Genomic DNA, 25,628 nt, shown 5'->3' with positions numbered 1-25,628 from the left:
TACCTCTCAATGTGGGAAAAATGCAGTACCTCTGTGCTGGGAAACAATCCCAGGCTAAAAGTTCTCCATTTATAGTGTTTACTACAGCTGACAGGCTGCCTCTGTGTCTGTACGCTGTTATTATTTGCTTCTTAGGAGCTAAATGGTGTAAATGTTGAAGAGATAATCTACATATCATGGCACAAATATGAACCGATGTAGGAAAAATAAATGTTTAATTTATAGTTTATTACCGTGTACATGCACAGTTTAGCTTTTAGCTTGAGTGCAGTCTAATGTAGGAATACAGGACTGGATCAGTTCAGCAGTGAGGTGAATTTTTAACGTATTAACGTGCCTTTCAATTATTATATCCAAACATAATGCAAAGAAAAGCGCGACAGAGAAGCCTTCGTAGGAAAATCTTTCTGTCATGAAGATTCAATTAGATACAAGTTCACTGGCGTCTCCAAGACATAACTCAATAATGTAAATCATGCTCATCTAATTTAACCAGAAATAGACGCATCTGTGCTAATATTGTTCAGTATCAAGGTAAGTAATTTAGTTATATAAAAGCAACAAAATGGCTTTCAAGGTAAACAGAATTTCAAAGAAGTTATAAAAGCTAGAAACATATGTGGTCCACGCACTTATTTTATTGTAGACTTTTTATCATTTTGTTTATTTTAAATGTGCTTTTCCTGAGTTGTGCTAAGATGAGGCATCAGTTGACATGTTTTGTATCCTATTTGTTGCCAAAGGCGGAGAAAGATTTCTCTACAAGGCGACAAAGTAGAAACGAACCAAGATCTTTTAAAATATATATTTGTAACCTTCCTGCTGTGTGTGGTCATTAATTATTAATATTATTAATAAGTATCAGCAGCAGAGGTGATGTCACACCCTGTGTGTAAGACAAAAAACATTTGCTATTATTTTAAAACAAAGAGAAAATCATTACAAAATTGACTTAACACCTTTAGCATGCTAATCTAGCATTTAGCAAGGTTAGCATAGCTACAATAAAACTGATTTCTCTGTGTGTTTTCGATCAATCTACTACTGTAAAACAGAAAAACATGTTTACTTTTCAAAATTGATTCTTCTGCATTGTTTATTTTTATTATCTTGTGACAGAAATCTCATTTCCATCACTTTAGATTTGGACTTGGAAAAATCTGCTCCAGGGTATAAAAATCCAACATGGCCGCCCCGCGCATAAGAAGTGGTGAGAGCTGCAGTGAATTACAAATTCTTTGGACTTCATCCACAACATCTGTTTGTTTGTATCCCACTACATCAACAGCAAAACGCTGTGCTGTAAAACCTCTGAATGAAAGCGTCGCTGCAGCATTTGAAGGCATGAAATGTTCTGCATTCTTAGTAGCTAATTATATCAATAGCAGCAGTTTGCCAAGTTTCTCAGGAAATCCACAGACTTTCAGACTTGCAGCAGTAACACAGCTATGGCGGATGTAACATTGTTCCCAGAATCTACTTCTAAGTCTCGAGATAGTTGCACTGCAGCACCCTTTTAAAATACATCCTCCAGCAGCATCAAATCAATAAAAACTAGCCGAATATTGACTTTGTAAACACCTGCGTTACATTTGTACCCTCCGCAGCCCCTGAGTTATCTGATCGGAGGCTCGCTACAGCCTGTTCGAAAAGGGAAAGAAACAAAAAGCAGCTTAATGCCGCAGTTAAAATGGATTCACGAAGCAGATGGACTGGCAATATCATAAAATATGCAGAGTTATTAACTGTACAATCTGTGATGTCTCGAGTGCCTACTGACTAAGACAGAATCATTCATAGCTATCTGTGAGGAGCTGCAATGCAGGAAGAAACATATCAAGGGAGATGTACAAAACACTCAGCACTGAGAACGGCTTCCCAAAAAGACAGAAATAGAAATGAGTCGAAAAAGGGAAAAAAAAAACCTCCTGGTTTGCTAAGATTTAAGTATGAGTCAGACTAACTGGAACAGACAGGCAATTTGTTTAAGGGAAAGAAGGCGAATGTTGCTAAATCAACTCGGATAAAACCTCATAATCGTTCCAGTTATTTGCACAGTTTCTCAAGTTCTCCTTTGAAGGATGTTGTTGTTTTTATGTAAATATCTATGAATACTTGTTATATTTTTTAATTACCCTGCTCATTGTTTGCATTCTGTAAATACTGTGCATCTCTTATTCTTATTTTTTTTGTTTAGCTTTATGTGAATCTGAATGTTTCTGTATTAACATGAATTTCCCAGCTGAGACAATAAAGCACATTCCTCTTCTGCTATTCTAATCCCTGTGGTTTTTTTTTTGTTGGTTTTTTTTAAGCTTATTTTTAAGCAGAACCATTCAAAATATATGAATTTGCTTAAAAAGGCAGATGAGTCAGTCATGTCGAGGCACCTCACTGCTGTTTAAAATGCCTGGCAGAGGTCACATCAATAGCATCTCTGTTGCTTCAGACCTGACTAATGGAGAGAAGAGAGACACAACTGTTGTTTCAGCCCTCCCTAATGGAGAGACGGAGCTCTTTATTTCCTCTGAGGCATTTCTTATTGTTTAACCATCCACCAGCCTTAATCCCACCTCTCTCTGCCGCTAAAAAAACCCATTATGTTACATTCCAGAAATAAGATAACACAAAATAATTGATGAATACAATCCGAAAAAGTCAAATTTGATTACAGCATTCAGCGTAACAGGATATGGGGTGGTCTTTCTCTCTCTCTCTCTTTCACTTTGTGTCTTTCTCTCTCCTATTCAAATTCGAGGCATGCTGAAACATCTAATAGATTTTTCCACCCCGGCACACAATTTACTGCTTACAGATTTAGAATTCGCTGGCTTCCGGCCAGGCCACAGTCAGAGGGGAATTAATGATATGAGCGCATCAGTGAGGAAAAACAGCCTGTGATTCTCTCTCCTACAGGTCTGAGCATAATGAAGAAGCCATAAACTCCAAAACTGGGATAGAAAAATATAAATAAATAAATAAATAAAAAGCATGCCAGGGAAGAGGGGAGGGGCGGGAGAGGCATATAATCAATACAAACACTCCATTAAATTACTTCAAAGGGGATTTTGGACAGTTTCTTGAATTAGTTCTGCAGGGAAGGAAAGAAAAAGCAGAAGGAGAAGCAAATATGTCTGAAGGGGCGGAAAGCAAACAATACAATCTGCTCCATACTCTGCATGGAGGAGTACAAGGGAAGTGGATTTGCAAAAAATGTGGTTTTCTCTCTTTGTCAGAGTCACAACATGGCATTGCTCTCGCAGCACCAAAGCGCGCGTTATCTTACGTCTATTCCAAGAAAGCCCTCAGCTCCTCCTCACGTTGCAGTAGGAAACAAACAAAACAGCCGCCTCACATGTGACGGTGGCTTCAAGCGTCCTGGATATCGTTCTGTAGCGTCACCAGGACAAGACAACCAGGAAGAAAAAAGAGGTGCCAGCTCTCTGTTTTTCTTATCGCAACTTTCTGCCCACATAAACACCTCTACGCCGCTCAGAACAGCCTCAGAGGAGGGACAGGATCTACCTGCCACATCAAATTGAAATGTTCCGAGTGAAATATTGTCTGGATATCAACGCGGGCCAGTCTGGCATACAGATCAGATGTTGCATCAGAGAGGAAAATACAGTGGTTTTCTTCCTAAGTGAGCGAGGCTGGGAGGAATCTGGAGAGAAGCAGCCCCTTCGCCTCAGTGGCCTGTCGCGGCTTCAAGCTCGCTCAATGCCATCGACGAGCTGAGGCAGGATCAAATGTACTAAACACGGGTCTGAATTTAAGCTTAAGTGACTGACTCTCGATGCAAAGCATAAAGACGCTAACAAGTGGATTTGCTCCACGGTTATCTTCCCCAGTACGTGCGCTACCACACTAAAATGTACCCAAAAGCAATAGTGGATGGCTTACAATAACTGGAAACATCAGGATATATTAAGTCCTGTGTTATTTTTATATGTGCTGCCTCTGGCTACCGAACCCGCCTGCCAGCCCTGCACAGGTGCCAACAGGCGCATCTCGACAGATTAAATTACCATCAAAAAGTTACTTTCAATAGTTAATGTAGAATGAATGGACTCATTGAACAGCGATGCGCTTTAAATGTTTGTTTTTGTTCATTCTGAATGTTATGGCTTCTCAGAAACTTGGAATATTGGATCAAATCAACTGGAAAAGGATAGGTTATGACACACACAGTCATGGGGTAGACTGCTGACTTGACTGCTGTCAAACAGACAACTACTGAAATATTTCACAACATTTCAGCATGTGAATGTGCTCTGAAGGGCTTTGGAGTTCTCTGGACTTGACAAAGCACTATCAAAGTGCAGGCCATTCACCATTTACCTCCATGAGGGAAAACCACAAAGATTCTTTGCTAAAGAAGTTCACAGAACACTCTCATTGAAGCCTTTTGATGGGAAATTGTGTGGAAGGAAAAAAACGAGCATAATCACAACCAGAAGTAGATTTAGAATGAGAAAGCTCATTCAAAACTTTTGGAGAGGTTTATTTGTTCTTTTTTTGGTCTTCTTTTGGATTTTCTGGTTGGATTTGAAGTTTTTTCTTCTTTCTGTGTGTAATGAGTGAATGAGTTTAACTTTCTGAATCAAAGTACTGACATAAATTCACTTTTCAAGGTCTAATTACGCCTGTAAAACCTGCATAATAACGGTATGTTGGATGAATACATATAAGAATAAATTGCATGTCTTTCACATATTTATATCAAGCACTGTCTATTCCACAAAGACCCAGCAGAAGTGTCAAAAGGGTCATTTTAATTTTAAAAAAGTACTGCTAACTTTAAGTTGTTTCTATAGAGAGCCACACAATGTACTTTAACCTATAACAGAAACATGTAATGGCATTGTTTTCATAAGAAAAAAGATTTAAAACATAACAAAATAAAGTCGGGAAAAGCCAAACACCCTTCAAGGATTAAATATATATGAGCAGATCCCACATGTGGCTCCCACTGAGCCCTGATAGCCTGTAGCTAACCTTCAAGGAGAAAAAGATAAACTTGTTCAGCCAGTGACAAAATGGGGAATTTTACCAATTCAGTTCAGCGGGATGAATGATAAATGTTTACAAGTTCTCTCCGTGAATAGCGGCGTTTTCTCTGGTTACTCTGATTTTTCTCCCAGAGAACAAAAAACATGCATATTTTATTAATTGGAAACTCTTACTTGTGCTATGATTACGGCAAATGTCTTGATGTTTGTCTCTGAAAATACTCAGTAAGTAAATCATGAGACATCTGTTTATTTATTTATTTATTTTTGTAAAAGTGAATAATAATATTAAATCCTCTGATACGTTGTCTGAACACCTACTTTCCAGTAGATATCACTCGGTCAGATCACTGCAGTTTTATTGCTTATATTTTACAAGCACCAGTATAAAACACATCCTTTTTTTTTTTTCTTTTGCTATTTTTGCTACACAGATGCATTTTACTGTGTCAGTATTTTCCCAGAAGCCCCTGATCCTTGCAGCGCTGAGCGATGAGCCAGCTACAAACGACACCTCAGGTGAGGGCAGAAGTCAACACCATCGACGTTGCTGAACAGAGGAGTCAAAAGCTACGACCTTTTATCATCCCCCACATCATATCAAGTTCACAATGGGTTCACTGGTTTGCACAAGGAAGGTTTGAACTGAAGAAACACCTCGACGGAGGGGGAGGGAATAAATCACTGAGACATTTTTAGAGGGCCAGCCATCTTTTGTGTTACTTATTTATTTAATTTCATCAGCTGTATTTCTCCCAGCACACATCAACAAAGTGTATCAGAAGATCCAGCTCTCAAACGCTCAGCCTCGCAGTATACAACCAGAAACCAATTTCAGCAGGCAGCAATGAAAAAAAAAAAAAATGAAAAAAAAGAAGAGAATCAGGCCAGTCCTCTGGGGAGAGATAGAGGGGCAGAATGTAAACTTCCCTGGCAAACCATCCCTGGTGGGTTGAGCTGTAAAAAGAAGCTCTGAAGCTCAGAACAGGACAAGATAAACTGAGCGGACAGTTTGCGTTACCTGATTAAGTGAATCACATTACAGATTACGCAAGGAGTGCAAAATACAATACAGCACACTCAGTGCTCTTGTGGAACAAAGTCGTCTTTGAGTTCTCAGGCTGGAATTTGCCGGATGCTTATGAATTACAATTAGAATTAGAATATAATAAAATCGAGTGTACCTTAATTTATTTGCTCAACTACCAGAACCTGAATATTGATAAACATGCTAGTTTTCTATCTTAACACGTATCCGTTATGTTTTAGAGTACAGTTAATGAATGCTAGTCAGACTAAAGTGGGATTATTACATTTCAACTAAAAGGATTTAATGGGGATGCATCTTTCTTCTGTTTGAGTTAAATTTCGACTAAAAGGAGATTTATTCTTATCTGTTTAAACTTCAATCTCAAATACATAAATAAAAAAAATCACTTTGTAGCATTTTTAGTTTTGCCATGTCAGTTTATACCTATATTTATAAATAATTTTTCTAAGTAAAAATGTTATTTAGATTTTTTTTTTTGGCAATGCAACAAATTAGATTTTATCTTAAAATGAATGAATACATAAAGGTGCTGCTTCTGGACGAAAAATAATTAATCAGCTAAAAACGACTAAAGAAACTTGTCAACAAATAAATTGGAGAAACAAATGTACTAGTGGCAGCCCGACTACACGTAAAAGTTAAGGTACAGCTCAAAGGATCAAAACAATCAAATGTTTAAAAATGCAGACAAGGTGGTTGGCACCATTGGCATAGATTCATCAATAATCAGAATGATTAATGATTAATGAATAATGACAAAGCATTTCTATGCTACAAGTGTCAGAAGAGATAAAAACAGCAGTAAAAAAATAGATATTAGTTGCTGTTGCTGCTCAGGTTATTCAACTCTGTCGAAATGGTCGTTTACTCAACTGATTGTCAGGGTCACAGAATCGCTCCAACTGTTTTTTTAAATTTTATTTCTTATTTTATTTTGTGGGTTGGAAGCAAAGAAACTTGGGATCCATTGCTGTAGACTGTCCAGAGTCAAACTGCTCCTCTATTATCGTTTAAGCTCATTACAGAAGTTCCTGTTTGGATCATTGTCCCGCTAAAAGACCCAAACAAGAGACATCATTTAAAATCTCCTGATATGTCAAAATGTTTAGGATGTAATCCACTTACTAACAGAGTTAGCAGAGTCTTAAAGAGTCCCAATATGTGACAAACAGAGGTGGAGACCAAAACAGTTCCAATTAAAATTCGGTAAAATTTATAGGTTTACGTTTATGATGGTGTAAAAATTTGAAAAGATGCTGTTGTCTGCGGTTTCTCCTATCTAAGCAGCTGACAGAAACTTTGATCGACATATCAAATATCACTTAAGAAAATATGTTTATTTTAAATAGATTGTGCAGTTTGAGAAAGCATATTTCGTTAAAAGCAACTGTTCTCTAAAAAATAAAAATCAGTGTGAAGTGATGCTACTGCAAAAAAATTAAAAATAAAGGGGAATTTATCTTAAAGCTTTCACCAACTCCTTTACTGGTGTTGGAAACAAATTTGTCAGAGTCTGTCTTTTTAGGAAGTGAAGATTATTTCAGCTACATCAGTGAAATTGTTCTTGCATCCAGAGCTGTAATTTGAGTTACGACCCCGACTATTTCCACCTTAAAGGCATCGGGGAGCTGTGAATGGTGCAGAACTCGAGGCGAAGGTCACTCTAATTAAATATTTTAAGCAGCCATTCATTTCCAGAGACAACACACAGCAGAACTCTGCTTCTCTACTATCCCTCCATTTTCTGAAGAACAAAAGAAATGTCCTCCGGCGCTTCTTACGCACATTTGGTTTTTATATTTAAAAATGTTTAAAACAAATGCACAAGAATGCATTTCAATAACAATGGCAAAAAGCCAGGAAAACTTACGACAGACTTGGAAGAAGAAATAACAAAACACTGTTCCCCCTCAATAACAATGGCACACTTTATTGCTCTTTAGCACACAATGGTTTTCTGTGCAGATTGTGGTTTTGCTGCAGTATCCTGTTATGGGGAACAATCCAATTCTTCTTACATAGCTACACATCAGCCCAAGAATAACAATCAGCAAATGCATCACTCAAGGAATAGAGTCACTTCAGGCTAAAACAAGAAGAAACAGAAAGAGAGAGAGAAAGAAAGAGAGAGAGAGAGAGAGAGGGAGACGGGGAGAGTACAGATCTAACATAAAAATCAGTTTAGAGAATGAGCCAACGTATTACACAGAATTAGACATTCAGAAACAAGATGCTTTAAGGCTACGTTTCTATCTGATCTGCTCCTGCTGCAGCATGAATATTTCATCTCAGAAGTCAGCAGCGTTGCAGTGGCATATTTCATATTTTCTATGCAAAACACAGCGCGCAGAGCAGCGCTCGTTTGCCACGATGAATAAGTGATCCGCTTCCCAAAAACTCTCCAACACTCCCCTCATATTGTTACACTGTCAACAAGCGACGCGCGCCAAAGACGCAGCGAGCAAACAAACAAACGAGTGCACATCACTGATTGTCTGCGCATCACATGTGTGCATCTGTTCCTATCAAACAGTGTGTTTGCGTCAGGGCGTGCGTGCGCGTGCGTGTGTCTCTAGTGCCCCTGCCAGAATCCAAGCCCGTTCTGCTGAGTGGGCAGATTTTCTGGCGGAGTGTCCCATCGGAGTGACAAGTGCATTTAGAAACAGCCTGATGGAGTCATTAGCGGCAGCGCTGCTCATTAGCAACATAGGCACACACACGCACCCCCACACACACATATTCGCAGCAACAATAGTGTTATCATCAGGTTATTGCACCGACAACGGTTAAATCTATAAAATCTAGCCGCACATTTAGAGAACGCCAAGATATGGAACATAATACCGCTTAAAAAGCAAGCTGACAAATCTATTTATGTGAGCATGCAATTATAGACACACACACCCAAGCAAATTCACATCGCATTGATTACTGGAATAACAACAAAGCATTCATTATTGATCATTTTGTCCTTTTTGCGTATGAGCTTCATGCAGCATTGAGTAATCAAGGGCAATACAGCATCAGACACAAACACACAGCTGCTTCCCTGAGTGGAGCAGAAAAAGTTACACAAGTCATCAATTAATCCACATTTTGTGCAGAACGAGTCAAACATTTATAAACCTTAAACAATGATTTATCACAGGGCCAGGAAGCAGAAATAACCCTGCTTTGAATCTTTAGGGGTAAAATCTCTCTGACCTCACAAAAGGCAGCATAATCAAGAAGGTATTTTTAGCACGTTTGATAAGTTATGTTACACCATCTCACTGAGCATAAGGCATTACACCACAGCCATGTGAGAGAGAGTGGCAAACAGCTTCAAAGAGAACATAATGTTCCTTCTGAATTATTAGACTCAAATGCCAGAGTTTCCTATTTGCATTGAATGAGTCATCTTCTGCTTTATTGTGCGACTGATTCATGGCTAAAAACTACAGCGAGAGCCCAAGAGTCAAGAATGAAGCGTTAACAGGCACTTAATGGCACGGCGTACGAGATGAATACACCAGACAACCATTCAGACGCGCACACACACACACACACCCACCCGCACACACACACACACACATCAATGATCCTCTAAGATGCTGCGCGGCACAGATAATTATCACACCTGAACTGATGGCATCAGAGGTGCTATAAGCTGGAGTTTGATGTGACTACTTTGGAAGTATAGTTTCTATGTTTCCCAGTCAGAAAACAAAGTAGTTGCGCTCCATGTGATCATAATATGTTGGCAAACTGGCAACATTTACCTCCAGCCTGCGGCTATTAGCGCAACTCTTAGCTCATTATACCAGAAACAGCTACAAGCTGATGAATTACTCCAGTCAAGACAACACTTGTTAAACCAAGCAAGGAACAATAAACATGATGTGATTTATGGCGAGCAATGAAAGCAAATACATAAACATGACGACATGACGACACAGGGGTAACGGGGACACCCTCGCACACGTCGTCTGGGCCAGCGGAGACCAGGGAAATGCGAATGCTCACCTAGCTGCGCCCGCTCCCTCTGGACATCCTTGAAGTTGAGGCCGCTGGTCAGCGTGCTCTCCCTGTAGCGGTGGAGGGCCTCGCGCCGCCCGTTGGTCCCCAGCTCGCGGAGCACCGAGGGTTTGAGCGGCTCCACCTTCAGACCGTTGGCCCATCCCGAGAAGTCCGGTACCGTCCACTTCACCAGGTCCTGGAGTCGCACGATCACCTTCTCGGACACGGCGATGACCTCGTGCTGGAAAAGAATCACGAGTTGGGCTGTTAGACCGGCAGGCAGCTCAAATTATGATGCAGTTTATCCCAGAGGCGATAATGAAAGCTAGCAAATGGTAAATGTGCAAAAAAACTTAAAATAAATCCATCTCTAATTGCAGTGTCATCATCTCACTCCAAAAAATAATCCATCACTTCCTAATTCAACATCAAAAAGATCATTCCTCTTGGTTCTGTTTCAAAATGGGGAAGACAGGAGAACATGCTGTTGTAAAATGGTGTAAAAGTAAAATGTAAAAACACTGGAAGCAGTGACAAACACCTGAAAATGACAAACCTGTCACTGTCCTGTAAGAAGGAGGCGCAAAAGTCTCCATTATGACCATTTGAAGCTACATGTCAAGCAGCTGTTTAGGAGAAATGAGAGAAGTCATTTCTGTCCTACTATCACAAACGTTAATGTGCTACGTTTTCCACATTAAACCTTGATATTAGCTTTTACCATGTGGTTTGATCAGATGAACTTTGGGATCCAGGACATGTTTCACTGTGCGTTTGCGCTACTGGAATAAATATTAATATTTCATCAATATATTTAACTTAACTGTGCACGTTGATAAATGTAGATAACACTATTCTTAACAAAAAAAAAAGGTAAGAAATTCCAACAAAATCTCACAAGAAAATTTATGGATACATAGCAACGTTTTTAGACAAAATATTAAAATATAATGGTTCAAATATTATGATACTGAAGTATTTCCCACTTAAAATATACAATTTATTATCGCTCATCCCGGTTTATGAAATTATTGAGACTGTTGTTTACAGGGATGCATTTTAAAGATTAACCACATGTTTGAATATGTGATTAAAATTACTTATTACAGCCTGATATAACATTTAGTTGCAGTGATTCAGTCGCAGACTGTAAGGCGGAAATAATTAGGGTCAAAAGTTTGGTAAAACCGGGTATGAAATCAGAACTTCATCGGTAAATGAAAGACGACAAATGGACTAAATCAACTAAATTAGCATGAGCACCGAGTGGCACCGCGGCCGGCTGTGGGACGCACATTAACGCAAGTAAATTACAGCGGCATGAATATGGATGATGTGGATGATTGCTGAATTGGATTTATGTCGGGGAGTTAAATCAATGTCAATGAGGACGCCGCTGTTTTGAGACTTTCTGATTAGCATTTAGGAAGTTGGGCTCCTGATGTTGGAGACGCAAGCGCTTTCCAGTACGCCTTCGGAGTTTGGAGAAGCAGATGAAAAGTAAACTTATTAGGGAATGAATAGACGGCGATATTGTGTGGACACGGCGTCTGTGATGCAAGGTAGAACTTCAAATATAGACATAAATGTGTCAGTCTGGCATGGAGAAATGACTTTAAGCTCAGTACTTCAGTCAGTTCAGTTAGCTTACTAAATAAGATTTACTCTCTCTTCACTGTGTGGGTTTAACCTCCTTTTTTTTCTCCTGAGGTTGATTCAGCTCCTTTAATAACTCTCAAACTCGAACAACTTAAAGACCAGCGGAGTGGGGAGGCAGCAAAGACTCTTAAATGTGTTTCCATTTGAAGAGCTAATGGCTGAAGTGCTTGTTACCAACAGAATGGAGAGGTTTTGCTGCAAGATGGCTATTACAGAAACGGGGAAATCTGGAGGACAGATGTCTGAAAAGGCTGAAACACAGAGCAGGTCTCTGATGTTTACCTTGGTTATCTCCAATTTACCAGGCATCTGTCTGGCTTTGTGCATTTCCCCTCAAAGAGCTTGTGTACGACTGACATTAAAATAACATTCATTATGTTATATTTATGTGTGTAAGTAGAGGGTGTGCACTCAATAAAGCTGCAATCAAGCAGTCTTCTGTAATCAAAAAGAACAACCCCGCTGTAAATCCTTCATTTTAGTCTTAAAATGTTAGGATCAGCGTTATTTTTCTGCTTTTGTTCTTTGTTTTAATTGAAATATTTTGGTGTTCCTGTTTTTTTCCCTCTCTCTCTCTCCCCAACAACATTCTAAAAACAAACACATGTCTTCTCAGCGTTTCATATTCTCTCTGAGTGCTCCGTCTATACAATTACCCATATTCAGTTCTCACATCATCTCCTACTACAGGCATATCAAATCCCAAACAGTTGGAGACAGTATTTCCTTATAAAGCAAAAGCCTGCGAGGGATAGCTTGATATAGCTGTGCCTCCCTCACTAAGTAAAAACATCAAACATGGGTTTTTGGTCGTCTTATAATGAGCTGTCTTCAGCTGTCAAGTGGTGGCGGGTGGTTGTAACCGGCTTTCCGTGCATTGAAAAACTGGCGTAAAAAAAGCAGGCCATGTGAATAAAGCAGAACAATGGTAAATAGCATTCAGCCTGCAGCCAAATAAGCCACATTGCTCCGTTTCTCCACAGAATTTATTCACTGCACTTTGATGCAATCTGTTGACTGCGCATAAAGAAACCAAATGTTTCAGCGGAGCCTATTTAAAGCAGAGATAATAGAGTGAGATGCAACATTAAACCTTGACGAGAAAACTAAACTAAACAAACAAAAATAAAAAAAATAGGCAATTGCTTTTATATTAATCAGCTGAAAGATGCGATGGTGTGCGAGAGCGTCAACAGATCCTGTTTGGGGACTTGTTTGGCTTGAGAGCAAAAAACACAACAGGTGAGCACAATTCAGCAGCTGTCAGCACAGTCTCCAATATAATCAGTCTATGAAGTAAGCTGCAGCGCTGAAAAAATAAAAAATAAAAAATCAGCTACCATAAAACAATTCCTTATTTTCTGAGACTACTTTCTCTCTCACTCACTCTCTCTCTCTTCTTTTTTTTTTTTTTACGCTACAAGCCAAACTCAAAGTGGTTACAGACTGAGAGCTAGAGAGCAGGAAGATGATGAATGATTTGTGGTTTGCATAGGACATGAGATTTGGTTGAGAAATATGTAAATAGTGGAGAATTAAGAAACTTTTCTGCACACAGTTTCTGAGAACGAGGCCGGCCAAGTCGGTTATTGAGAAAGAATTACAATAACATTATTGCACCAACCAGGGTTACTGCCATGCATACAAAAACACCGAAGTGGCACTCCGACCAGATGATTTTTATTGTATCGCCACAACCTTTTTATTGGTTTGAAGTCCGAAAGAGAACCAAAATAACTTGTCACTATCAAAATGGTTTAAATATGGAAACGATGAGGCTGGGATTTGAGAACTGCAAATATTTATTTTTCAAAGACTTTCAGTGAAGTATTTTCAGATGCTTAAAAGGTTTGCTTTTGTAGTTCATTAAAAAAAAACACACACTAAGAAACTGCTTGGTAAAAGTGGCACAATTTGGGTTATTTAGTTAACAGAGTCCTTAGTGAAACTTGGACCAATCATGCCTGGGCTGATTTAACACAACATATTAGGGTTACTGCTTTAACTCTGCACAGTGGAGTTAGGTTACTAACTCAGAAACAGCTGCTCATTTGAGGGGGAGGTAAGGGATGCTATGCCTATAAATTTGCAGCTGCAGCCGCACGCCCTAGCTAAGCAGCCCTATAAACTGTTTGGAAAGACAGAAAAATCGACTTTATTAAAATTCTATCTCTCTGAATAAAACAGAAGAAACATTACCCGTCCATACAGAGCAGCTCTTCAAATGTAGAGAGCTGAGCTGGAACCAGCCTGTGCAAACAAGCTCAGACAGACGGCTAATGTTAGCTTAAGTGAACTAATTGGTTCTCCGGTGTTAAATAGCATCATCATCGCAACTCATTGACATCAATACAGCATATTTTCACATCTAAATATTTATTATTCTGTTGTACTTAAAATGCTCAGTGAGTCATTCAGCTGTTTACTTCAAAACAGCACTCTGTGAAGAATAATTATGCTGCTTCTAAGTCTCTTCTGTGACACAACAAACTGCATCACGGTTTCTGACTCAACGTTTGAGTGAAAATTTCCCAACATTATAATCCGAGCTCTAGTTTAAAGAAACATCGCAACAGTGTTTTGTTGTTTTTTTGTTTTTTCTCTTGGGTATCTGGTTAATAGGAAGAAATAAACTAGTAAAGACTAAAAAATATTGAAAATAATAATCAACAACTTGAAGGAAATCACTCTGATTCTCCTGAATTTATCAGATGACTAAATGTCTCAGCTCTAGACATCCTGTAATTTATCCAAGATGAATCATTCCAGCGGCATTTCAGCATGCACTGCAGGGGGTCCGCGACTCGCTTCTTGGATTTTGAGCTTCAAAGATGTGGCTTGCAAACTCTGGGCCATGCCCCTATGTAAATGCCGCCCGTCCACACTGCGCTGTCATTTCCAGTTAGGCAGCTGATAGTTCAGCAAAGTGGCGTCCGTTACACACAGCCAGCGGGGCCATTTGATAATATAGGTCAGAGGACTGCAACCTCGCAGCCAAAGGGTGACACAACACATCAGCAACACACTAAACACAAGGGTGCCAATTCAGTAACCCTAACTATCCAAATAAACCAACGGGATTTGTACACTCCAGATCCTGAATACGTTATTATTGTGTTAGAGTCATTTTGCCCCAGGTACGGAAATAAACAGATGCACTGATTAACTGCTGCCTTTATGGTTGAGTTAAAACGCAAGGCAACATAAGCAGCTAAATGTAACATCCTGTACGCGTGCTTCTATCAATATTTCATGGCGTGACTGCAGCAATGTGAGATCTGCACAATCATCACGGAGTGGATTTGTTAAGTTGGTGGAGTATAAAGGACTGAAAGTAGAAACTCACTGACTTTTACTGGAGTGCTGGTTCCAGCTCTAAAGCAACGTAATTGAAATTCCACTCACAAAAAAATCTACATCTTTTAGCAGAGCTGTGCACAAATTAGTGTGTTTGCGAGGAGCCTTATCTTTTTTGATCTTTATCATATTCTTTTGGGCAGAATAAATATTTGATGGATTTAAAACAGCTTTTTTTCTTTTGAAGAATCTAGGTCTCGTGTAGAGTATTGAAATTCAAGTTTAAGCAGATAAGGTATTTACGGAATATCAAATGCAGTCCAGGCCTCTTATAAAAACTGACCTATAAATTATCACCGTACTGGAAGATAATAACAAATCCAGCATCATTAGCCTGCCATTCTGCACAGATAAATGTTTCCCTCCATTGCTCAAATTGTGCATAAAAAAAAATACAAGAGTAATTTGGAATGCAACTCAAATTATTTCCACCCCCAACCTTTGACAGCATGTCACCCTGGGTGAAGAGCCATATATGCAACCAATATGAAAGACCATCATGCATAAGGGCAGACTGAAACTTTCTGTCACTTCTAACTTTTTTGTTTCGACCATCTTTCATATACATACAGCCAGATAATCACCACAGATGTTATCTTTATCTCAAGTGACAATTTCTTCATCTGATGTGTTCAAACAAAACCAGGACATCTTTGAAAGAGGAAGCGCCTTGTCATGCACTGATATTGGCTGTAAGTTAAAATGCAGTCCAATAAGTCCAACACTCTCAATAGAACTGATTTTTCACCAATACTGAACTTCATTTCAACCGGACCTGGCGAATTGGATCAGCATTTCTACCTGCTGATCCAATTAAAAACATCTGAAATTTCATATTGAGCAAACATAGCTGACAAGACACTCAGTTTAGTGAGTCGAGGGGTGCTGAAGCTCAGTGGGTGGGTGTCTTTCTATAGTCTGGGTACACACACACACAAAGAGAGAGAGAGAGAGAGAGAGAGAGAGAGAGAGAGAGAGAGGACTCCTGACATGCTGCAAAGGTTTCAGGCTGCTGCCTCTGAGAGGTCAGCACAGGAATTCCTAAGGCCATAGGAGATTAGTAATTGAGTAATGGACATGGTGACATGGACAATGTAGACAGAGCAGGATAAGCAGAGCAAAGGAAGGAGGGAAGAGAAAACGAGGCTATGAAACACAATATGAGTTCATTATCTGTCTCCCCTCCCCATGGCTGACCTTGACTGCAGTGTCCCAAAACAAACTTATCTGGGAATTAAAAAAGAAGCTCCAGGAAGTGTGCCAGGGACAATCGGCTCAGAATATATTTTGTTGAGACTGCTTTCAGACTCCAAGGAGTTCAAGGTGCACCATTTAAAGCGGGTGAGAATGATTCTTCGCCGCGATGCACTGCCTAATTTGTGCAGTGTATTCATATATGCATAAAAGTTGCTGCATATCAACGGGGGCGCTGCCGAACTCATCTTTTATTCACCGATTCCATTAAGAGATTGCTGTTACACAAGCCATGGTGATATATGAACTTAGCATTCTTCTGCAGCATTAGCAACGGCAAGAAACGGCGAGATAAGAGGAGTTTTCAAAGCCCTCCTGAAAGTGGGTGAGGCATTCATCATGTAAGGTGACACCGCAGCAAAAAGCTGTGTCAGCCCTCGCTTGAATCACTGCAGCCTTATATGCTTCCATTTTAGCGGGATGCGATGAAGACGGAGAAAAGAGGCGATGATTGCCCAAGAGTTCACAAGTGAAGAATTAAAAAATGTCGACTGGATTACTGAGCAGGGGCTTCCCGTCTGTGGTTGCATTGGTAGATATAATAATGATCCACTGTAGCCAGAGGCATTGGAGTCATGCATCAAGGCAAATGTTTGCCTGCTCAACTGGTTAGCGAATGACAAAGTGGAACAAACCAAGCCAAGAAACGCCAAAAGTCTCGGGTGTGTTGACAAACATGCAGCGCTGGAAACATATTACTACTTAGGTTGCGAAAGAAAACAACAAAAAAGAAAAAATCTTAATGTTTGTGGGACTTCTCTTTCATTGCCTTTGAAGTCTCTGCTATTACATTTTAAAAGGTTTTAAATTACACTATTCAAAATAGCTGGTAATAATTTACATGCTATTTCAGCAATGGCGAGGAATTCACTGGAGGGCAGTGTGCAGAGTTAATGACTTGTTCTGCAGCAGGAGGAGGCATGCACGCGCGCACACACACACACCCACACACAGAGTGTAAAAAAAAAATATAAAAAATAAAGTTCTACTCCACAAAAATTCCTGCCATTGTTATCTGAATGGGGACATTTGTTTTAATGCGCAGGCTGGACATAGTAAAAAAAAAAAAATCTGTAAAAATCTCCCATCTCACATTTACACTCCAGCCATTCTGCACAACGACCTTATCCATCAAAACGCTGCATATCAAAGCCACTTAGACTTAACTCAACAGTGTCCCAGATGCCCAAAATTATTTGCTTGTTTTTTTTTTTCCCCCCTTAGGAGAAAACTAAAATCAAAGAAGCAGCAAATGAATGCAATCTAATTTCCCCTACAAGCTGGCTTTGCGAACACCAGAACACATGTGTGGACTCCTGCCATGTGCTGAAGAAATGGCTCTGGATGCATGCCAAAGTGTTTTCCACAGCAATCAATACCGGGCCTACTGCTGCAGTCCCCCTGCCTGTCAGTGTGCGTGTGTGTGTGCCAAAGCCTTGTCAGCTACAGGGACAGAACAGAGGAGAGGAGAGGTCAGATGAAATCAGAGGTGATGATAATAGCACATTAATATAACATGATCCAGGAATATTCTCCGCAGATGCAGAATTCCCATTACGAGAGCGGCCCTCCTATTATGCTGCATATGCAGTAAAAGCAGGATATGCAGTGAAAAGATAAGAATAAGCAATTATGAGAGCCTGAAGGAGGAGTGTACAATAAGTGGGTGTTGTGTGTGGTGAGCTGTTATCTACAACAGCTCTGTCCAAAAACAGAAAGTGTATTACAGCCAGGCGGGCGAGCAGAGGAGGGGAGAGAGGAGGCGGGCCATTTGGTGTGACAAGAAATATTGTGTCACTCAGTGAGCTTTAAAACACATGTGACTGTTTAGTCAGTGGCAGTTTGCAGGCAGGCAAATAGAGCAAAAGGGCCCCAACAGAGGGTTTGTCATAATGGGTGAGCAACCCGACACAAAGCCCGTTTAAAGACCAAGCGGGCCTCAACTGGTGGTGGTAAACCCTGTAGGTCAGGCTGGGATACAGTGAAAAAAAAATAAAAATAAATACATTTTAAAAATCGAGCTTTCGCTGCACATGGAGCTAATAATTAACTCGGTATAAATAGATTCATAAATTCGCTCCTGATGTGTTTATCATCTAATCAGCAAAACACAGGCGCCGGGAGTTTGCACGCACTCGCCCGAATCATTATTTTTATTTCCAGTCCAAAGCGCTTATAAAAAAAAAAGAAAAAGAAAGAAAGACAGCCTGGCTGCGTTTAAAAGGAATTGACCTTCCAACCCTTTTGACAGAAGAAAAACAAGCACAGTAGGTCACGGGTTGGTTCATCCCGTCACTGCAAACCACAGCAAAAAGGGGGGAAAAAGCTAAAAAAAAAAAAAAACTAAAAAAAAACTGCAAACAAGCTGCAGGAGAGGCTAAAGGCAAACAAATACCTGAGAAATAATCAGGAAATTACATCATACCTTAGAGCTCCAAAGCAGAAAAGAATCAGTAATCCACTTCCAGTAAGTTTAATAAAAGGCTTAAACAAGTTTTTCGGTATTTGAGGGATATTGGGCTCGAGCTTTAGATGAAAGCAAAGTACAACCAGCTGTTTACATTTCACATTCAGACTCTGCTCTAAACTGTGTGAAAATAGTCACGTAAAATCTAGCATGATCTACAAATATACAGTACAAACTACAATTATAGCAGGTTGGACATTTTATCTCATGAGACTATATGTTCTCATTTAGCACCCAAACCTTGTGAAAACAACACACTTCCTGAGAACTGCAGCTTATCACATTCATATCTGTATGACTCACAAGCACAAATTAAGTTGTTGATATTGAGTCAATTACATATTTACAGTTTTTAGTGTTGCCGCAGAGCCACAAATCTATCTTATCTGAAAGAAACCAGCTTATGTGAGGTTTATGAAATCAGTCCCTCTGCAATGTTTACCTTCACCACCCAAGTGTAGAATTTAACATCTGCTTTTTAAAACATACAGCATAAATAAATGTGTTCATTTTTGGGCATCGCTTTTTTTTTGTTTTGTTTTGTTTTTCCTTCTCCTGTTTGTGTCTTTGGATTATGGATTGCATCTGCAAGCGCCGCTCCGGTATAGCTGACTCATGCAGTGCAGATTAGTGTGTTGTGGGGCAAAGTCAGCGAAAATCTGAATGGGCTCAGTGAAGGTCATAAACTGACTCCAAGTTGTCAGGGCGATTTCCACTGCTGTGTAACATACAGTAAATAGTTTGATTTGCTCAGAGAAAAGTGAGCCCTTTAATTGAGGCCAGGCTACATAGCACTTATAACATTTCATCATCCAAATTATACAAACCCGGAGTCTGATCTCTGAAGCTTCAAAAGGAAAATTGTGCGTTTAAGTGGTGTGCGCTAAAATTCACAATCCACGAAGGAAAGCTGTTTCCATTCAAACTGATATTTTGTCTCTTTTAGTTGCTTTACAACTTGTGACAAAATGTACACAACAAAAAAGACTTTCAGAGGGTGGCAAATACCAGTCACTGAAATTATGTTTTTAATCCAACAAATAAGTCAATTGTGACAAATTAACTAAAAATGCTGGTTCAGCATTGTGTCACCTGTTATTCTTATTAGTTGTACACACTGACATCAAACCACAACAGCTCATGCCGAGCCATGCAGTGGAAACGAGACACTGTCAACCCTCAGGCAATTAACACACCTCTGCTCTAATAGTAGGAAAAAAATATTACCAGCCACCTTGTTCTGGATAGATTGAAACCGCTTGGATATTAGAAGACATAACTAGTTTAGCGATAACTATAATGCTGGGACAGTCATTGCTAATAAGAGGCACATCTTAGCGTATTTGCCAAGGATAATGTTTCCACTAGTAGGTAAAAACCAGCCTCTTGTTCTATGCTTTTCTTGGTACAGTGGGTCCAGACTCGTGGCTATGGAGACATGATTGTTTCCCGGATGGAGGCATGGACTTTGTTGAGGTTTTTAATTTGACCCAATCGCTGACATTATGAAGCTTACCGGAAATTGCCTGCGTTGTAAACAACCGTAACCCACTGCAAAGATAGATGTGCCGATCCGAACAAGATGGTATTACTAAAACTACAGGCAGACTACGATTCTAAAACAGGGTAGAAAAGCAACATCATCGTTCTTCCATTTGTTGATTGACCCAGTTGAAATTCAATCAGAGAATGGGAGAACTCCCAAATGTAACAGCGACGAACATCTTGGCATATCTTAGCTGTGGTTGACATGGCACTTTATTAAAATATATTTAAAAGTTTGTTACCATGTCCTTCAGTAGTTCAGCAACACTTTTAATGTTCATGTTTAACATTCTGCCAAGTCCTAATTCCTGATTGTTGCCAATAATTAACACCTTCCAGCTGTGCTAGTTATGCAAAAAACAATTTACATTTCACTTTCTCAAACTACAATTTAAAAGGTCTGTAATGTTTTATTTCTTAACCAGCTTAGCAGAAGCGCTAGTACCACTGTCAAATGTGCTAACAAGCTAACCATTAACCTTTGTCAGTCACTTCTAACAAGTGGCACAGCTTGGCTGTAATTGCCAGGAAAAATGTTTCCATGTTATCTTGTTTAAATACATTTAAAACTTTATTACTTCTGCAACATATTATGGCTTGATCACAAACTTAACATTTATTTCTCACGACAGAGTGATCTTGATAACTTCATGAAATGCATTATTGTTAGTTAAGATGTCAGAGGACGAAGCACAGGACTTCACTCTGTTGTGATAGTCCTTTGCAAAAGAGCTGCATAATATAACAGCGTTATATGATCGGAATACAGTATTATTGTGAAGTATTGCAATGACGATGCAATAAATCCACACTTTCCTCACTCCTCTCTTTGTCACCTGTCGTCGGACGGCTTCCTACATTCTGTGACATTTGATATCTTGGGCTCTGTCATCTGGATCAGGTGTGGGTTTCTACTAGAGAGAGACTCCATCTGACAGGCTGGAAACGTTATTGGCCTGCTAGGTGTGCATTCCTTGTAATGGTTATCGAATAGTCAACCAATACTGCACTTCATACTGTTATTTGTGATAATACTGATTTATTTGCACATAAATCTAAAAGCCCTATATTTATTCTATTTATGTGCATTTAGTATCAGTATCAGGTTTTAAAAAGAAAGATGTTTGTTCTGAATAAGGACATTTTTAATACATGTCATTATGCTGTTCATGAAGTGCAAATTCATTATAATTCCAGATCCTTAATAAAACTTCATGGACAAATGTTACTGGTTAAATTTTAACTTAATGTAAAACACAACAGTTTGAAACTAAGTAACTGATTTCAGCAGTAAAACTTAATCTTATCCTCCTGACATGTATTAGTTACAATTTACTCAAATAAAGTTACAGTATCTTAATCTAACTGTTTGCTTTATCAGTATAAAATCAATAATCTATGCAGAAAAATGGCTTTACTTCCTTTTTGGAACTGTATGTCCATGTGCTTTACAACATGTGGCAAATATGTGTGACTGCATTTGGCAATGCAGACCCTGTGTTATTAAATAAGTAATATTTTCCAGCTACAGTCAATGAGCTGGAATGTGAGCATTTTGCAATGCAAATAAGTCTGTGGGAATAAAGGGGGTGGAGCTGGCATGTCTTGTGCAAGTCTGGTCTTTAGGAAGGGCAATGCATGCACTCAGAGTAATTACTAAATAATTGCAGTCTGTTAAATGCTAACACCAGGGGGGTTTCAAGAGGAGATACCCCTGCTCAAAAGATGAATTCACAGGGATGATAGCTTGTCTAAGCTGCTGGCCATAAATAGCCACCTTTCTCATGAAAGGGAAATGTGATAGCTGCTCTTATTACTCAAGAGGAAAGAATGTAAGTAAACCATCAGCGGAAGAGTCAAGTACAAACACGGCTTTGTCCCCTATAAACAATATAACAGCAACAGAGAGTAATCTCCACGCAGCCGCAAAGTGATCAAAAGCAAGAAGGCAGCAATTAAAGTGTTGCTGTCATTATATCAGAGAGAAAAACCACACATATTGTTTGTTTCACACCTCTTAATTTGGGACACTGATAAAACCAGCTGTTAGAATTTCGCCAATAAAACTAATGGAGCAACATGCATACATTTTCTTTGGGTGAACATCAATCAGGATTTCAGAGTAGAACCGTGCAAGCTCGGCAGCTCAAAGACCAGTGAATAAATTAGTGACATTAGTAAGATCAATTTACTAAACACTTTAGTGCTCTGAATGCTAATTGGTATTATAAATGCTAATATTGGCCTGGATAGAAGTCATAACATTTTATTGAAATAGTAAGAAACTTTTTGAATCCATTCGAACAAGTTCGAAAGTCAATCTGTTTGCAGCAACCGCTTCATTAATAACTACTGACAGTAAATAATCTCAGCTTCCTAGCAAGCTTGACTTCTGCACTAACCCCATCCCTAAATCAGTTAGGCATAAACATTAGTGGACTATAAACAAACTTTTACTTTTTTTTTTTTCTAAGACTGTGACATGTAAAACATTTTTCTGGCAAACACAGCTGATGCGATGTTCATGACTGCCTTAGATTTACTGCAGATAGTTTAGCTAGCTAGCATTGTTAACATAAGCATTAGCAGTCACTAAACTGGATAGGGAATAAAACATTACAAAAATAGTAACAAAATTCATCAATTTATTCTAAAAAGCTGTCTTACAGACCATTTATCCTGGCAAACACAGCTAAGAAGCGCCGTTCTTTGGCAACAACTGCCTTGGGGGTTAAGAAAATTGCATGTTTGGTGTAGCTAGACCAGCTAAACCCGAACACAATGTTTCTCCAACAGTGAAAACTTTTTACCCACAAGTTTAAAGACGGTTCATAACAAGTAGACATCATCTGTCATAACACAGCTCCCATAACCACTGAAGATGACAGAGCCGGACACTTCAGCTTATTAAAATAAAAAAGTGTCGAGGCAGGATTTGTGACCAACATAGACTAGCTTAAGTTGTTGAAATTGATTAAACGCTAACAAATTGACGTGCTCTCTTTAATTTTGAATAGCTTTAATGGCTAAAATTTAAAATTCCATTTTATAGTGTAATTCCGTTCAGCGTAACAGGATCACAAGCGCCACATATGGCCATAGTCAATCATAACCAAGCATGTCTGTGCCAACAACAGCGAGGCAGACGCGGTTACAAGAAATATGAGCTGACAATAATCATTGTTTGAGGACAGAAATGTTCACTGGGGAAAATTATGCAAAGCGAGGAGAGTATATAGTTAGGACGTGTCAGCACTGGCTTGGCTCGCCTCTGGCATCCTTTTTATGACTCGCACTGCCTCTTTCAACATCAAGCTGCATTATAAAATAACTATTGTACGGAGCTGTATCTGATCCCATCATGCATTCATTACTATCGCGTTTCGCAATTTCCGTTCCGTATGTCAGCATATCTGACACGCTTTTAACCAGAAATGAAAATGACAGAGCAGGCAGGCGAAAGATTGTTGCTTTCCCCCCCCCTTACTCTACTCCCCGCTTTTCTTTTTTTATTTTATTATTATTATTATTATTATTATTATTATGGCACAATTAACCCCACGGAGCGCAGTGGCTGCAGTCTTATTGAGCGCAGCTGGACAAGTGCACATTCAGCATGTTGACACCACAATAGACAAACAAGGCTGAAGTCTACAACTATAAAAAAGCGAATTCCGCTGTAGGTCAGTTCTCTTCTGCCGATCGATGCATCCAGTGTCATAATAAATGCATGGGTTCCTGAATGCCTCTGAGAGATCCACGGCCAGTAAACAAAAGAGAAGCGGCGGAATTATGTAAAATTCCTCGAAATAAAACAAAGCGATTCGGGCATTCCTACCTCTCCGTGAGCGACGGCTCGTCCCTGGGGAGTATCCTCGGGTAGGAAATAAAGTTTGGAGCTGGATAAAAGTTGCTTGCTTGTCCTTTCCTCCCAGAGAAGCTGGAGCTCCGCTATGCATATAGGATCCTCGGGTTTGCATCTGACGAAGAAAAAGTCTCCGAGAGCGAGGATTCTCGCTTTGCCATCCCGGGTACATTTAAAGGCTTTATAGAATATATATGGTCCATGTAAACCGCAAGACGAGCCCACCCACTGTGGAAAAAAAACAACAAAAAAAAAAACAGATTGAAGTCAAGTAAAGAAATGAATGAATAATTAAAAAAAAAAAAAAAAATCAGAAACCCTCGCTTCTTTACGCTCGACTTGCAAATGTCACACACCTTCTTGTTTCCTGCGCGTAATTACAACAATTAAACAATGTTACATGTTCCACATTTCAAACAGATGCCTTAATTTCAGCGCGTGGAAGTTTAGCGGCTCGCGCGCGTGCTTACAGAAAGGTGGGGATTAACTAAAGCAGGCAGAAAGGAGCTGGAATAAATCTACGCGTGAAAAACAAACGTTACCTTCAGTGAGTTCGGCTCCATCTCGACGTTATGAATTGATTAAACTCAACACGCTCTCCAAACTTGCTGGCTTGAATGGATTGCCGGAGGACCTGCAAGGGGCGTAGCTATATGGAGTTTAAACGGCGATATTGTGAGCGTGGAAGTGGTGCAAAAAATGGGTTTTAGTTTCAAAAAATGTGCGTTTCGTGTTTTCCTTTAATTCGATGGAAAAATATAGCAGAATGAATGGTTTTGGGGGCTTTATTTTAAAAACGAACAGATGTTTCCGCAAAATATTTCAGCATAATTAATAATAGGTGAACACTTTTTAATTATTAATTGTATATTCTTCTAATTAAGCACACAGAAAACGCTCTGGCACGTTATTTCTACCAATTTGAGCCCAAAATGCGCTTTTAATCTGCGTTTACATCTTGTATGGTGTTATGTCTCTTCCAGGACTTTCGTAAAAGACGTTCAATATGAAAGCACATTTCTCACAGTAATGACACTGAGGCGCTTGCTGTGGATGCCTTCAAGAAACAATGTTACATTAAAGTTAATAGGGCTATCAAATGATTCTTCAAAAGGAAACCTGTGAGGCGCTTCGCTTTGGCCATGGTCGCGATTTGAGGCTCCCTCGGCTTGGAAGGTTGATTTTTAATGCTAAAATCCCCCCCCAAAAAAAGACAAATATTTGTGTTTATTTATTTTGTGGCGAGTGTGAAAAGACAAAAAAAAAAATGTCCGAAAGAGAAAGCAGAGGTGTCACGGGACAGAAATCACGATGCGCGCACATAAATCACGTTAAAACTGACCTTGTGAGGAAAGCGCGGTTTGTATTTGACACGCTTAAATACATTTGCATGATCAAAGCCGCTAATAAAATACTAAT

The 25,628-nt window shown here is 39.4% G+C and overlaps 1 protein-coding gene across 1 annotated transcript in view; it reads right to left on the bottom strand.

The window, feature by feature from the left end:
• arid5b (AT-rich interaction domain 5B) overlaps positions 1–24,848 on the bottom strand; it is a 103,130-nt gene extending 78,282 nt beyond the window's left edge. Inside the window, exons 1-3 of the mRNA XM_032552693.1 lie at positions 24,752–24,848; positions 24,183–24,437; positions 10,069–10,303 (exon numbers count right to left, since the gene is read on the bottom strand). Of these exons, the coding sequence (XP_032408584.1) occupies positions 10,069–10,303; positions 24,183–24,437; positions 24,752–24,772 (511 nt within the window). The 5' untranslated portion in view covers positions 24,773–24,848. The remainder of the gene's footprint in view (positions 1–10,068; positions 10,304–24,182; positions 24,438–24,751) is intronic.
• Positions 24,849–25,628: the final 780 nt, after the last annotated feature.

Source organism: Xiphophorus hellerii, chromosome 22 (genome assembly GCF_003331165.1).
Source record: "Xiphophorus hellerii strain 12219 chromosome 22, Xiphophorus_hellerii-4.1, whole genome shotgun sequence".
Lineage (NCBI taxonomy): Eukaryota > Metazoa > Chordata > Actinopteri > Cyprinodontiformes > Poeciliidae > Xiphophorus > Xiphophorus hellerii.
Note: the sequence above shows the minus strand (reverse complement) of the source record. Positions and strands in the feature narration are given on the sequence as shown.